Consider the following 16,819-nt stretch of genomic DNA (forward strand, 5'->3'; position numbering starts at 1 on the left):
AACAGGAATGCTAGAACGAAATAAACATTAAAAGTACGGCGTCACATAGCATTAGTACAAGCTAGACCGTGTCCCGTCTGTATGACTAAAGGCATCCACCTGTGCACAACCATCTCAGGACTACAGCTCTTCTGAACGAAAGGTGAATTTAGAATTCACAGAAATGGTTGTCCAGGACTTTTTGGTTTTTCTTATTATGGGCCTAAAAATTAATAGGCAGGATTTTGCTACCTACCTGCCTGTTGTGCCCAGCGCCAATCTCCGTCAGCACAGAGCGGACACAAGCAGTTTCACTCAGCGGCTTCTGCTGACATCACATTGACAGAGCAGCGGCTTCTCTTCTGCGCCGATGAGGATGGGGTGACTGCTGACGTCATACTGATAAACAGCTAGCTCTCCGCTGCCTCACTGCGGGGAACCAACTGTCAATAAGCATGATGTCAGCAGTTACACCCTGTCAGCAGAGCAGAAGAGGAAGACCTGCTCTGTTGACATCGTGCAGCTGAATTGCCAGCAGGAGCAGTCAGTGACAACTCTGAACCGCCACTAGGAAGAACAGTCAAGTAGTTAAGCAAGTGCCTATTAGTTTTTTTAGGCCTGTAGTTGCAAAAAAAAAAAAAAAAAAAAAAAAAAAAAAAAGTTCTTGATAAACGCTTCAAAAATATGGGCATCCAGCATCAATATTTCTACTACTTTCAGGTTGATAAAAAAAAAGATTCATCCCTAGGAATAATGGGGCTTTCCTTTCCTCCTAACATAGCAGAATTAATCTTCGCTGTGTAAAGTAGAAAGAAAAAAAATCTCCAAAAAGTCCAAATGAGGAGGCTTGTTGTCTTACTGAGAAGCTCTTTAAGGTCCCACAATTTGGGAACATGAATAAGGCATTTAGGTATTTAAATCCCATTTAAAAAAATAAAATAAAACATTGGCTGTTCCCAATGGCGATGGTACGCACAGCATTAAAGGGAACCTGACAGCTGATTGCGGATGCCCTAAGCACAGGCAATAGGGAGCAGAGTCCGGCTCTGGTATTGCAGCCATGTATATATAAAGGCCTCATTCACGTCAGTGATTGTTATATGCAAATAAACAGATTTTCAACAGTGTTTTGGATCAGTTTTTCCATTAATGTCAAATTTTACTATTAGTTTTCTCACATGCAAAAAAACACCTGACCGATTTCTCAAGCTTCTCCGATCAGTGAAAACCGGAAAAGCACAAAGACGGCATCAGAGTTCAGTCTGATTTTTTTCCCAGACCGATCGACCTGAATTAGCGAGTTGATTTGCGATTAAAAAGTGGACATTTTTCTATGCTTTGGTGCGGACCACTACACAGACATGTGAATAGCCCTATAAACTATAGGTATGCGCTCTGTGGAAAAAAAAAGGACATCTGAAACATTGGGTATTTAAAAAAAAAAAATTATAAAAATTGTTCGGCAGCATTGTGGTGCTGATTACTAGTAGAAGAGGCCGGTCTCGCGGCTCCTCCTCGTCCAGCTTCCCTAGACAGACCGTGGGACCAGCCTCTTGGACCAGTGATCCCCGGCTGGGGTTATCCTCTACGAAATGGAGCAGAGCTTCAGAGTAAAACACATGTAGCTACAATAACTCAGCCAGACTGATTCTCACTGTCTGTGGTTTGCGCAGCATCAGATTCCCTCTAAGTAACCACCAAACACATCACCCCATCAGAACAGATACTGACACGATATACCATCATTGTCTGACTAAGCAGGGACCAAAGTGCTAGGTACCATACTGGCCTCCTTGGTTTCTTCAACCTCGCAGTTGGGGGGGGGGGGCTGGGAGGTCGTAGACTAGTGAGGTGGGACGCCACCTGTCAGACATTTATGTAATGCAAAAATAGAATGGTCACTGGACTACCTAAATTAGTAGTAACCCACCACCACATTTACATACAAAAGCATGTTACTAACAGTCACTTAGTGGTTTACATACCCGGCTGCAAAAGTAAAGGATGCTACTCCATTAGTAAAGAGACAAGCATGCATTCATAATATACAGAGTGAGGAGCCATAAAAGCATACAAGTGAGATCACAGAACTGCGCATACACCTGTAGCTTGTATAGGATTAGCCCCGCTGGTAGAGCGAGGGCTGGAGGGTCCTTACAGTGGTCACATTTCACATACCAGTACTAGGTGGGTGTAATATATAGATGGATCTGGTATATTATGGCCACAGCGATGTATGTGGTGCACAGAGGGGCTGATCCGTACACTTTATAAATAGAGCCCTACATGGTATATGATCAGATTGATGGCGTGGTACTTTATTACCTGTGCCAAGTATCTAAATCCTGGATGTATTGGTATTCTGCACTTGAAAATCACATTAAAAAAACATGGCACATGGCATCAAGTTGTGAGGAGTCGTACAGTATTCATAGATATCTATGGGCTGCTACAAGAAGTCCAGATGCCACCACTATCATAAGGAGGCATGCAGTTTTTGGACTCCATATTGCAGAGCTAATCTCCCCTAGATGCATCGATTTGGCAACATACTGGTGCAATTTTATGCAACGATGTACGACCATGGAAATCCGTTTTGCTCAGCGGATGATGACATTAATGTCTGCAATAAAGTCACCGCTCCTTACAATTGTACGTCAGACTATACGGTGCTCACTCACCTCTGCATTATAAAATTTGGTCTTCACATCAAGAGGTTTAAGAACCTGTGATAAGACAGAAGAAGTGTTATAAAGTGATCGCTCCTCCCAAATCACTGCAAGAACCTGGACATCCATGCTTGTAGACAGCTTTATACAATCCCTACTGGGGTCTCATAGGGAATATGCATAAAATGGAGGGGAATCCTCACTGGAGATCTCTGTATAGGGAGGACTCCCAAACTAAAGCCCAGAAAAAAAGATTTATTTCTTCTTCAGGAAGAGGACTCATGTGAAAAACTTTAAAGGGATGGTGTATTTCAAAATGATCACCTTTGGCAGCACTCTGAATAAAGATATCCAGTTTATTAGCATATATATTACCAAAGTCCTAGGCATAAAGGAGGCCGAGTAACTCATTTCAATAGCTAAGCCAGACCCCCTTTTTTAATCCCTTACTGCAATGGTTGTATAGAGAGGGGGTCTGGCTCAGCTTCCAAAATGATCCAGTAGGTCAGCCCCCTTTCTGTCCAACACTCTCCTGTGTTGAACAGAAGCCGAAATTTAAGCTGCTGCTAAATAGCTGAACACCACAAATTCAGAATTAGACATTTTTGGACGCCTCACCTGGAACTTGAAGAACTTCCTAAAGTACATCTTCTCCCCAGTCTGTGTGGTATAGCTGACGGCACACACTAATCTGAAACACGGAGAGCAGAGAAGAGCATCGATGTGGCTCACATCACTGAAGCACACATTTTGGAGCAGGGCACCTGCCCTCATGCCGCTCCCCTATACCCACATGTGTGTGCCTATTTCCTTCACTTCATGGTGGATGACGTCATCTATGCAGCTGTCCTGTTTGAGTTCAGCCACCACCGCACTGGACGCAGACAGGTTTAACCTCTGTGAGCTCGTCTGGAGGTCCGCCTGTAAGGAACGAGATGTGACGTACTGCAGTGCGACTTCCCTAATTTATAGCATGGCTTCATATATAACAGGGGGCTCCTACCAGCACAGCTACAACCTATGATCCCCCTAGAATAATACCAGGCAATAGGATCTGTACTCACTTGTAGAGATTCACGTAAAACATGTATAATATATAACAATATTCTTGGCACTTATTTTTTTGTTGCGGTGTTGACAAATCGGATTGTGTACATTCCTTTAAAACGCCGCAGTCAGTGATTGACAGCAGCATGTAAATTATCAGCTGCAGCCAGAGACCGATGCAGGCTATTAAATACAGCCGGTATCTTCCATGTCTGGCTATCCGTGCCCACAACTCATTAGTCACATGGGGGCAGGAGTGACTTACCTTGACTTGGATGTCTTTCACCGCTTGGTTGCTGTCATTGTGTACACTGATGTAGCTCGAAAAGGTTTCACCCAGAAAAATATTCCTGTTAGAAGTAGAATATCATATCAGACACAAGGATAAGAAGCCCCAAAAACCCCATATATAAAAATATAGGTGCGGTTCCCATTTAAAAGCAGGACAGAAATTTAAAACAAATATTCTGAATTAGATTTATGCAAAGAAAAATGATAGAAATGTTTTTGAACAGGAACCCAAAAGGAGCCAGCCATTCACTGCAATGAAGCCGTGGGAGTCACTGTCCGGCTCCATCCTGGCAGGAGTTGTCCATTTCAAACATTATCAAAAACAAACAAAATCCTTTTTTGGGGGCTTCTGACAAACCCTGGAGTAGTACTGAGCGGTGGTTGTGTTGTGGGCATTTAGTCTATTTAATGAACTACATTATAAAATGACAAATCAGTTTTCTTAAAATCTCAATCTATATCTAATAAATGTCTGACACTAAAATGAGGGGAAAAAAAAAAAAAAAAAAAAAGAAAGTTTTACCCAAAGTTCTGCGGTAACGTCAGCATTTCCCCCAGCATTAGGATCTCAGCTCCTTTCACTGTGGAAGGATCTTCCTTCATGAGATTATGAAAAAGATCACCTATGAGCCGAAGGGTCAGAAAAATCATCAGAATACAGACGGAGCAATCAGTGGACAGTAGAACGCGCAGGAAATGTTTAATTCGGGCCCATGATAGGCGAGCCGCGTAGAAGGGCAAATAAGTCTTCTATTCCCGCATGAATGGGACCTGTGAATGATCTGATGGATAAGATTTAACCTAAAACGTAACCAGAGGACATGATCTAGCGCATTGGGTATATTAGTAGCACTGTCACCCATGTCTGCTTTTAGATCACCCCATGCACACAAACGGGGCATCATCGCTTGGGGACAGAGCTGAAGAGGTGTGTGGTGTTGGCATGTCCATCGGTCACTCCAGCAACCTTTTACTTATACAGATACAAATAACCCGATTCCCGTGGTACCAACAGCCAAGACAAAACACTAAGTGTCGCTTACCGGGAAGGTCCCGTCCTTCACAGGTCACTGGGATATTGGTGAATAAGGTCGGTTTCGTAAGACGCATCACTGAAGTGAAAAACAAAACATGGTTTATGCTTCTAGGTTTAACGCATTAAATCACCACAGTCCACAAAAGGGGGGTGGGAAAAAAAAAAAAAAAAACCACGAATGAAGTTCATGCTGCAGATTATATAATTTCAGCAATGGACAAAATTGTCTAATAGGGTCTTTAACGGTATGTCTGCCCACTGGGGGAGTGATAAATGAGCAGCGGAGCCAGGGGGCCATGAATGAAAACAAAATGCCATCTAACTATTCTCTAAATGTAAGCAGCTTGCCGCTGGTTTTTGCATTTTTCCCCATCGCTGGTGTCTTTTCTATATGTTCGACTATAGTGGTGAGCCGTTTCCTAGCGGAAGCTGACCAGAGAGTCAGCACGCTACTTCTCTGAACCTGAAATAAGTAACATCAGACAGAACGCGTGCACTGCGATATGGTTTTTACACAGCTGAATATGATCATTATTGAGCGGCAGTTTTGTGGTGCCGTTACGGGCAGTTTTTTCCATTCGATTTTTATTCCTTTACAGTTTGCACCAGATAAATGTATAACTGCACTAAGGTCCAGTAGGATTTTACACAAAGGCACAGCAGAAAAGCATTTAGCTCTGTTCATATTTGAACTGGAAGCCACTGCAGTGTTCCGTTTTCTTCAGGTGCGTCATTGCGCCTCTGAATTCGGATGTATGCTTCCAATCTTCAGAGGCACATTACGTATGACCGGAGATGCAAAGAACGGCTCATGTACATCTTCTGCACTTTCGGTAATGCACATCACGTCTTAGAAGCCGGGAAGCGTGCACCTGGCTTCAGAGGGGCAATGACGCTGCCGTATAGAGGCACGTGCATGCATCAGATTTCCAAGATTTGCAAATCTGGTTATAATGCCAACAGGGGCGTGATAACATGCGGAAAGGGCCAACTAGTCTGGGGAAGCCAACGCCCCAACGACTAGTCAAAGACCTAATTAGTACAAGAAAAACAGAGCTTATAAATACTTCAAAACATGGATAAGGGACTAACAGGATAAAGGGAAAGTTGGGCAGGGAATTTAGTAATACATATGTGGATGCTGGGGGTTGGAGGGCATGGGGGGACCTGACAGATTCCCTTTAATACGGCTACTCTCGTTGTCTCTTGAGCAGCTCAGAGCTGCGCAGTCTCCTCACTTCCCGGGTTCCTGGCAGGGCAGGCTCTCCTCCTGGAGTGACAGTTCTGGTGAGTAGCTGAGTTGCAGTATTAATAAAACTATAAAGCTCACAGTTTCTGCTGTAACACATTCAGCTATTGGTGGTTTCTTCTTGAGTCTACACTGCCATCATTATATTTACATATAGAGGCCACAGGGCACTTATACAAGCAAACGGCTCGGGAGAGATAGCCGCTGTGATTAGGGGACCTGATCTGAAATCAGCTGATGCTGGGAGCTGGTGATTTAGCAAGATTTGTAACAGCAGATTGTCAGGAGCTGAGAAGCAGGAGGAGGGACAGGAGCAACTAACTAAAGAAATCAAAGGGTTGAAGCTGGCTGGTAGGTTACTAGTTAATCTCGCGCCCCTGGAATATGACTACTTGGTCATGGTCTGGGCAGGCGCCAGAGGACAGGCTCCATGGAACCAGCTGTACACAATGAAAGAATAAGAGCTCTCAAGCAGGAGAATGATAGCACATAGTAAACGCCAATTGCAAACTTGTTTATTTTCATGTTAACGTCTCAATCAAATGTTAGTTTTACACGTATGAGTGCCATCTGTTTTTTTTCACGGATAACACTTGTATCTATCATAGTATATGAGGCTGTACACATCAGATTGTTCCTCGGACCGTGTGGCAAGTGCAATACTGAACAGAGTGTTCAATCAATTTCTGCAAAGCGAGTCTATGGGTCTGTGAAAAAAATAAATAAGGAAGACCAAACGCTGATGAAAAGCTGATGAAGATCAGTGACTAAACTCGGCCCATTTCGATCGTACGTCAAAAACTGATGCCTGAACGAGGCCCATCTGATTAAAGCAATAAGTTGAGAATACCCCTTTAAATCAGTAGACCCCCATACATGAGACAAAAGCGTGTCCCATGATTGTTGATTGGTTGGACAATCGGTGATTTACTGGTGTAGAAAAGGATCTCAGACTACAAAGGCCGGTTTATGTATATATATATTTTTGCCAGTGAAGCAGCCAGAGCTCACCACTGATCACAAAAAAATCCAACATGCCCGATCAGGGTTTTGGATGATAATGATCGGTCGTCAATCAAACATCAGTCGAAAGGAACGATTGTTACAGCTGATTGTCGAATGTTATGGTCTAAATCAGTCATTTTGGATTAATTATGTTTTTGTGGGATCTTACAATTAGATTTGATTTCACAGACACAATTGTATGCTGCCTCTTGTCGTCACTTCTAGCAAAAATGTAATAAACTATGGGGCCGATTCAAAGTTATGTTACAAAAGCAGAAATACCAAATCTATGTTTAACTTATGTTCAATGGTTGAAAAAAAGGCGAATTAACTGCTATATTTTCTTTTTACACTATTTTAAGTCTCTTTAAGGGACATGAACCTGCAATGATCTGCTTATATTATATTTTCTGCAATGCCACACTAGTGAAAAAAGATGTTCTGCTATGAAGTTCCCCCATAGGATTAGCTTCACAGTAGCATCAAGCTGGTGGGGACAAGGTCTTTCAGCAGGTGCCCTGATATTAAAAAAGGACAACGCTGAAAGCCTTCCAGACATGTTTCGCCTGACCAGTGTCTTCAGGCAACAACACAATAATTAATGCCTTACATAAATACTTGATTGTAAATGCATTTCCACACATAAGTTCTGAAAAAATGCAATCAGCCAAACATTTGAGTTTTTAAAATTGAACATGTAGTATAAGTTTTCGAAATAAGATTCAATAAAGGCTTCCTGACAATCTGCACCAGATCATCATGTTTTCAGAATTTCCCTAGTATTGCACAGATGACAGAACTTGTGGCAATGTCAAATGCCTTAATAATAATTCCCTTACCTGTGCAATACTAAAGAAATCCTGAAAACATGACATGTTGGCAGAAGTGAGGACTGGCGTTTGGGAAACACTTAAAGGGAATCTGTCATCTATTTTTAGCCCTATGAGCTGCTGCCACCAGGGGCTTATCTACAGCATTCTGTAATGCATTCTGTATTGCTGTAGATAAGCCCCTGATGTAACCTGAAAGAGAAGAAAAACGAGTTATATTATACTCACCAGGGGGGCGGGTGTCGCGGTCCAGCGCCTCCCATCTTCATACGATGACGTCCTCCTTCTTACTTCTGCCACGGATCCTGTGCAGGCGTACTTACTCTGCCCTGTTGAGGACAGAGTAAAGTACTGCAGTGCGCAGGCGCCAGGAAAGGTCAGAGAGGTCCGGCGCCTGCGCACTGCAGTACTTTACTCTGTCCTCAACAGGGCAGAGTAAGTACGCCTGCACAGGATCCGCGGCAGAAGTAAGAAGGAGGACGTCATCGTATGAAGATGGGAGGCGTCGGACTGGACCGCAACATCCATTGGACCTGACGCTGGGGTGAGTATAATCTAACTTGTTTTTATCCTTCAGGTTTCATCGGGGGCTTATCTACAGCATTACAGAATGCATTACAGAATGCTGTAGATAAACTCCTGATGGCGGTGGCCGCATCTTATAGGGCTAAAAATAGGTGACAGATTCCCTTTAACTAGAGTGACCCTTTAAATGGCAAATTATCAAGAAAGGTAAAAATTAAGCCAATACACTATGTAATATCTTGTGTTTTTATCATTTAATAAAAGATATAGGCATTACAAAATTCATATGTATTGTCAGAAGTACAATTCATAAACTGAACAAGGCATCATAGAAAGAAATACAGGTGTAACAAAAGAAAGCAGAAAATATTTCCTAAACAGGCCTGGTCACTCCTATCCTATGTGTATTTTAGTAAATTCCTACATTCTTCATTACAATACAGTTCTGGAATATTCTGCTTTGTGCCGTTCCACTGTCATCCCTACTATAAATTTATGAATAATTTGACAACTGGGTGTTCCCATGCACAGTCTAACCTCACCCAATCAGAACTGATCTACTAAGTAGGGACACACCCCCGAGCAGCCAGTAATCTAATGCAGAGATATTGTTCTGAAGAATGCAAATATTTACTAGAACAGACTTGGCCTCTTAGAAAATAATCTGTCATCAGAAAATGTTTTCGTGCTTAAAATCAGTTTGTGTTACATGTATTTAAAAAAAAAAAAAAAAAAAAACAAAACGCTTTTTTTATTATTCATTTCATGATCTTTAATATAAAAATAGAATTATTAATCTTGCAATTTCCACACTGACCACTGGGACTTTGTTAGACTCCGAATTCCTGCCCTTTCAGTTAAGAGTTTTCAGCAGGCTCGTTATCACAGTCAGGATTACAGTGACAGGCAACACCTTAATGCTGCCCATGTTGCAGAAATGCTGCGGAATTTTCCCCAGCATTTCCGTAACTCCTTGCCGCGGGTAAAACGCATGCGGTTTCCCATAAAACACTAGCGTTTTGTAAGCGTTTTTTGCTTGCAGAATGCTAGCACTTTCCAAGCGATTTGAAGCATCGCTTGGAAAGTGATTGACAGGTTGGTCACACTTATCAAGCATAGTGCTTGACAACTGTGACCAACTTTTACTACAGTCATGGCCAAAAGTTTTGAGAATGACACAAATGTTATATTTTCACATGATCTGCTGGCCTCTGGTTTTTATGTGTGTTTGTCAGATGTTTTTATCACATACAGAAATATAATTGCAATCATATTATCAGTAACAAAAGGTTATATTGACAGTTAGAATGAGTTAATGCAGCAAGTCAATATTTGCAGTGTTGACCCTTCTTCAGGACTTCAGCAATTCTCCCTGGCATGCTCTCAATCAACTTTTGGATCAAATCCTGACTGATAGCAGTCCATTCTTGCAAAATCAATGCTTTTAATTTGTCTGAATTTGAAGGTTTTTGTTTGTCCACCCGTCTCTTGATGATTGACCACAAGTTCTCAATGGGATTAAGATCTGGGGAGTTTCCAGGCCATGGTCCCAAAATCTCTGTTTTGTTCCCTGAGCCATTTAGTTATCACCTTTGCTTTATGGCAAGGTGCTCCATCATGTTGAAAAAGGCATTGTTGATCGCCAAACTGCTCTTGGACGGTTGGGAGAAGTTGCTCTTGGAGGACATTCTGGTACCATTCTTTATTCATGGCTGTGTTTTTAGGCAAGACAGAGAGAGCCCATTCCCTTGGCTGAGAAGCCACCCCACACATGAATGGTTTCAGGATGCTTGACAGTTGGCATGAGACAAGACTGGTGGTAGCGCTCACCTGGTCTTCTCCGAATAAGCCGTTTTCCAGATGTCCCAAACAATCGAAAAGGGGATTCATCAGAGAAAATGACTTTACCCCAGTCCTCAGCAGTCCACTCCATGTACCTCTTGCAGAATATCAGTCTGTCCATGATGTTTTTTCTGGAGAGAAGTGGCTTCTTTGCTGCCCTCCTTGAGACTAGGCCTTGCTCCAAGAGTCTCCGCCTCACAGTGCGTGCAGATGCACTCACACCTGCCTGCTGCCATTCCTGAGCAAGCTCTGCACTGCTGGTAGCCCGTTCCGCAGCTGAAACACTTTTAAGAGACGGTCCTGGCGCTTGCTGGTCTTTCTTGGGCGCCCTGGAGCCTTTTTGGCAACAAGGGAACCTCTCTCCTTGAAGTTCTTGATGATGCAATAGATTGTTGACTGAGGTGCAATCTTTCTAGCTGCGATACTCTTCCCTGTTAGGCCATTTTTGTGCAGTGCAATGATGACTGCATGTGTTTCTTTAGAGATAACCATGGTTAACAGAAGAGAAACAATGATGCCAAGCACCAGCCTCCTTTTAAAGTGTCCAGTGGTGTCATTCTTACTTAATCATGACAGATTGATCTCCAGCCCTGTCCTCATCAACACCCACACCTGTGTTAATGGAGCAATCACTGAAACGATGTTAGCTTGTCCTTTTAAGGCAGGGCTGCAATGATGTTGAAATGTGTTTTGGGGGATAAAGTTAATTTTCTAGGCAAATATTGACTTTGCAAGTAATTGCTGTTAAGCTGATCACTAACATTCTGGACTATATGCAAATTGCCATTAGAAAAAATGAAGCAGTAGACTTTGTAAAAGTTAATATTTGTGTCATTCTCAAAACTTTTGGCCATGACTGTACTGAGGCTGCCTATGCAGCATCAATAGTAAAAGATAGAATGTAAAAACAATATAAAAAATAGGGATATACTCACCTTCTGTTGGCCCCCGCTCCTCAGCCACGCTGCCAGCATCTTCCGTTCCCAAGGATGCATTGCGAGAATCACCTCAGATGATGTAGTGGTCACGTGACATCTGGGGTGATTCGCGCAATGCATCCCTTGGAACGGAAGATGCCGGCAGCGTGGCTGAGAGGACTCCGGGGGCCGTCAGAGGGTAAGTATATCCGTACTTTTTTATTCTAATTCTATTTTTTACAGGAATATGGTATCCAGGGCATGGAGGAGAGTCTCCTCTCCTCCAGACCCTGGGTACCATCTGCACATGAAGCGCTCACTTTACGAATGGTGGGCATAGCCACATACGTAAAATGAGCGTTTCAATGCAATCCTATGGCGGCGGAATCGCCACAATTCCGCAAAATTAATGAACATGCTACGGATTTTACCGCTATGCGATTCCGCAGCAGTAAAATCTGCAGCATGCGCACAGCAACTGCAGAATCCCATAGGATTGCATGGGGATGCTTTTTGTTAGCGTTTTTTTAAGCGTTTCCGCTGCAGAATAAAATCGGCAAAAATGCTTAAAAAATGCAACGTGGGCACACAGCCTTATACTCAGCTGATAGCAAAGGATCCGCCAATCACAATAGACGATATTACAGTTCCTCCTCCCTCATAATAACCCCTTTCCACATGCTCGTTAGAACACTTCAATACAAAAGGTACACGGTCAGGGTTTCTGCTAATGTCCATGTGGATTTCCTGAAACAGGTTATTTTCTAAAAAATCTCCAGTTGCAGTGTGAAAACTGAGATTTTAATTTTTTTTTTTTTAATATATAGAATGTTGAAAAACAAAAAAACAAAAAAAAAAAAAAAACTGCCATTTTTTATTATTCCAATTAACACAAAAATCTGATTTAAATAATGGATCATTTTCTGATGACACATTTCCTTTAAGTGACGTCTAGGCCATATGTCGCATGTTATACAGGATTACTGCTGGAATCATTTTTCTCTAGTAAACTGGACATATTGTGCTATGCACAGAAACCCGTGTGAACTCAAAATATAAGAAACAAAGGATCGGTTCCCACTAGTTTCATGGTTTCAATTCATACCTGACACCTGCAAACAAAGCTGGATCCGTTTTCAAAATAGAACCAAAACACCATCCGATTCTAAAAAATTCACCACCGAGTGCACAGTTTATTGTATATATCAGAAGGCCTGGCACTAGGTAAAAATGAAGAGATTTCTTGGCAAATATCATTTGTAAGAAGTTAGCTCTGCATGTCGTGCAATTCATTTTCTTAAAAGTGACAAAAATGCAGCAAATGGAAGAAGTCAACTGCACTGGGCCAGATCAGCTCCATGACAAATCATGGAGAAGATCAGAAATTGGATGGATCAGACCTTTGACGTCAGGATGAATAAAGCATAAAAAGGTGCTCCCTCTACTTTTTTCTTTGTGTCAATGGAGGATAAAAAGCATATGGAAATATGAACGATAAAATGCATGAATTATGCAATTGATAGCATTAAAATATTTCGTGTTAAATTATAACCTACTTAAAAAGGACTCTAGTTTGGAAAACCCAGCCCCCGGCTGCAATTTGATTTGAAAACCAAAAGCTGTGCTTTTATCACCCTCCTCAGGTCAAGTGTTGACTTTCCACAGCTTGTCCTTGTGTTTGTAGAGCTGACGTCACGTCGACAGAGCTGCAGCCCGTAACGGATCTCAATGGCTTTTAGTCGTCAACTTGGACCGGGTTGCTCACCAAATGGTTGCAGTGCTCTTGTCATGATGTCAGCGCTGCAGACAATAACAGACACTAGAAGCAGCGGAAGAGGCATAGTGCTGGACCTGGGGAGGGCGACTAGGCCTTTTTTTTTTTTTTAACAAACAGCAGCCATGTGTGAGTGGGCACTGCAGCCTCTCGATGCATGGGTATACTTGGGGTACGTGCACACGCTGAGGAATGATCTGCGGATTTGGCAGCGCGGATTTTGTAAAATCCGCAGGTAAAAAGACCTGCGGTTCATCATCTCTACAATGGAGAATCCGCAGCGTGTGCACACACCCTTACAGAAATAAGGGTAGGCCTTGTGTTTAACAAACATCTAGGGAAAAAAAGAAACTTTGCTTCTCATGGAGAATGCAGTTCCTTCAACAAAAAAGTAAAAAAATAAAATTAAAAAAAAATAAAAAATGGACTAACTGGCTGCTGAGGGCAAAATTAAATTAAAGTGGACCCGTCACTAGGAAAGTATGGTCCAATCTGCAGGCGCCATATTATAGAGCAGGAGGAGTGGAGTAGATTGACATGTAGTTTTGTGAGAAGAGATTTAGTATAACCTGTGTTTTATTAAAGTAAACCCGTCACCTGTTTTAGCCGCTATAATGCCCTGTGCACACGTTGTGGGTTCTGCTGCGGATCCACAGCGGATTTGGCCCTGCGGATCCGCAGCAGAATCTCCTGCGATGTACAGTACCATTCTATCCTATGTAAAATAAAAAACGCTGTGCACATGCTGAGGAAAAATCTGCAACAGATACACTGCGGGTTCATTTCCACAGCATGTCAATTCTTTGTGTGGATTCCGCAGCGTTATACACCTGCTCCATTACAAGAATCCGTAGGTGTAAAAACGCAGGGGAAACCCGCAGGAAATCTGCACTAAATCCACAGGTAAAACGCAGGTTATTTTACGCGAGGAAAAAGCCGCAGCAGAATCTGCAACATGTGCACATACCCTAAGATGCGGCCACCGCCTTTCAGGGCTTATCTACAGCATTCTCTAATCCTGTAGATAAGCCCCCGATCCGACCTGCAAGATAAGAAAAATAAGCTTTATTATACTCACCCGGGGGGGGGGGGTCCGGTCTGATGGGTGGCGCAGGTCCAGCGCCTCCCATCTTCTTGCATCATCACGCTCCCGCGCAGGCGTACTTCTCTGCCCTGTTGAGGGCAGAGCAGTAGGCCAGCGCAGAAGCACAATGCCGGGGAGTTATGAATCAAGCAGGAGGGCGTCGTCGCAAAAAGATGGGAGGCGTCGGACCCGGACCTGCGACACCGACCGGACTGCATCGGCCCGGACCACCCCCCCCCAGGTGAGTATAAGATAAGAAAAATAAGTTATCTTGCAGGTCGGACCGGGGGCTTATCTACACCAATATAGAATGCTGTAGATAAGCCCTGAAAGGCGGTGGCCGCATCTTATAGCTGCCAAAAGAGGTGACAGGTTAGCTTTATGAATCTCCTGGCCTTTCTGGGGTTTTCAGTCCAGTGGGTGGTCCTATCAGTGACAGACAGCTTTCTCCCTATGCACACTTCTACGTAGAAAGCTGTCAGTCATGGATAGGACCACCCACTGGACTGAAAATCCCACAAAGAGCAAAGGATTAAACTAATAAAACATAATGATCTATGAATATCTTCTCACAAAACTATATATCAAGCTGTTCATTTCCCCCAGCTCTATAACATGGGACCTTAAGGATGCATTTTCACGTTAAAATAATTTGTATACATGAAGCCAATTGGGCCTGATTTTATTGAAAAACCCATCTTAAAAAGATAACCGATACCACAAACATGGAAGCGGTTTAGGCTGTCCTTATTTCGGGCCAACGTCCAAAAGCAGATGGTGGGCAAATAGAAGGATCAGGCATGTTGGATTTCAACATGCCCAACCAACTGTTCCAGTGGAACAGAAAACACTATCAGAGGGGGGTGGGCAGTCTCCTTTTCAAGAATCACACCCCCTTAAAGCCCTGGTGGAGCGTACACATTTATGAGAGAGATGGGAGGAATAGATGTCAGCTAAAAACATGTCTGACAGAGGCATCTGTGTGAGTGTAGGAGGACCCTTATGGTTGAGCACATTAACAAGTCACACCTCTATCCACCATAGTAAGGCGGTATCTTGATTGGCTTATAATGGCGGCACATCCACTTTTTACTTTGTATAGATTTCATACATTACCCTAAATGGCTGCACAGTTACTGAGATTTTACTGTACATCCAGCGTGTATACAATTCAGGAAAATTCACATACGCAATATAACCCCGTGTTTGTGAACAGTAAAGTCAATTTTGCCAGTCGGTTGTAACTGTGACCTCACTAACTGTCCGATATGCTCGCAGTAGCGCAGGTCACAGAATATCCAGATCTCACCGATGTCCCGCTGCATTGTGGCGTTACAGCTTGGGAGGACGCCACGTCTGGTCATTCGGCTCACCTTATCCCACACTTCGTCTAAACACTGACTGCCACAAACTGAAGGCAGAATCGTCCATCTTCCTCTATGATACAGATTCAGCTGGAGCCTACCCATGATGGATTTCAGCTCTGGAGAGGATGGAATGACTGAATCTTTGCTCCCAACTCTACGGGGGTACACGCTCCATGACCGCACGTACGTGTTCTCCGCATCACATACAATGCCGTCCTTTTCTGCCCCTTTCTTGTCATCAGTACTATGCGTATTTGCCTTAAATTCTAACAGATTCGGAGTGGGATCAGAACACATAGAAGGATCCACATTGACCGGATCAAAGGAGCCAAGATCAGCCACGGAAGACGGATCCACTGGAATAAGCGGAGGACATGTTTGAGGTTTTAGGGTAAAAGCCGACAAATGATTGGGAAACCATGGAACAAATTTTGGCAAAAGTCGGAGAGGAAATTCTTCCAGTGAGCCGGTGGCTAGCTTTTGCAATCGCTCAGAGGCGATTTGATCAGGTCGGTAATGTAAAAAGACTTCCATTTGTAGTATATTCACTGAGCACGACGTTACTGCCGATGCACAAGGCCACACATTTCGAATTCAGCGTTACAAAGTTTGTCGCAGTGCATACTATCCACACAGCTGTCGGTAGGACGTCTCGGGGCAGCCGCAGCTCACCATCTTCCATGTCTTCTTATCGCATATGACGAGGACCTGAAGCAGAAGTATGGCACAAAGTAGTTGGGATAATAGTCAGCACCGGTTTCCCCATGGCACTGCAGGGGCGGGTACATACTTATTATGTATACAAATATACACAAAAGGAAGGTTAGGGAATAAAACAGAAGGAAGAAATTATTGGGAGCGCACAAGCTATCAGGCTCTTTTCAGATGAGGCTGTATATTTAGATGCAATGAGCGCATGGCCTGGCTTCCTTTATCAGGCTGATGACCCATCTAGTTACACCATGGCCTCCTCAGACCCTAAAAACGGAGAAGCTGTGTCCCCACCAATGAGTTTATACTCATTTCTGTGTAGCAATACTATGTAAAGACATTGGTGACCATGTAGTGTCCAGTCACCCTCAGCCCGGCAGGATCTGGTCATTGAGGTGGCTTTACTCTGCATCGAAAAATGGTTGAAGGGATTGTCCCCTTTCAGAAAAGTTTTTCTATTTTAACAGTACTAAAAAAAAAACAAAAAACTAAC

At 43.2% G+C, this 16,819-nt stretch overlaps 2 protein-coding genes across 5 annotated transcripts in view; both read right to left on the reverse strand.

The window, feature by feature from the left end:
• The window catches only part of TRAPPC13 (trafficking protein particle complex subunit 13), a 35,862-nt gene that overhangs the window by 14,742 nt on the left and 4,301 nt on the right, over positions 1–16,819 (reverse strand). For all 4 annotated transcript variants that reach the window (XM_073584233.1, XM_073584235.1, XM_073584232.1 and 1 more), the window contains exons 2-7: positions 5,030–5,098; positions 4,510–4,609; positions 3,961–4,045; positions 3,442–3,569; positions 3,267–3,339; positions 2,661–2,705 (exon numbers count right to left, since the gene is read on the reverse strand). In XM_073584233.1, the coding sequence (XP_073440334.1) occupies positions 2,661–2,705; positions 3,267–3,339; positions 3,442–3,569; positions 3,961–4,045; positions 4,510–4,609; positions 5,030–5,098 (500 nt within the window). The remainder of the gene's footprint in view (positions 1–2,660; positions 2,706–3,266; positions 3,340–3,441; positions 3,570–3,960; positions 4,046–4,509; positions 4,610–5,029; positions 5,099–16,819) is intronic.
• SHLD3 (shieldin complex subunit 3) lies at positions 12,250–16,209 on the reverse strand (the record flags this gene model as incomplete). The annotated part of the gene is made up of 1 exon (XM_073584011.1): positions 12,250–16,209. A coding segment is annotated over one exon (780 nt), but the record flags the coding sequence as incomplete, so codon positions are not given.

The sequence above is a fragment of the Dendrobates tinctorius genome, unplaced genomic scaffold, assembly GCF_039654945.1.
Source record: "Dendrobates tinctorius isolate UK_male_01 unplaced genomic scaffold, ASM3965494v1 ptg000083l, whole genome shotgun sequence".
Taxonomy (NCBI): Eukaryota; Metazoa; Chordata; class Amphibia; order Anura; family Dendrobatidae; genus Dendrobates; species Dendrobates tinctorius.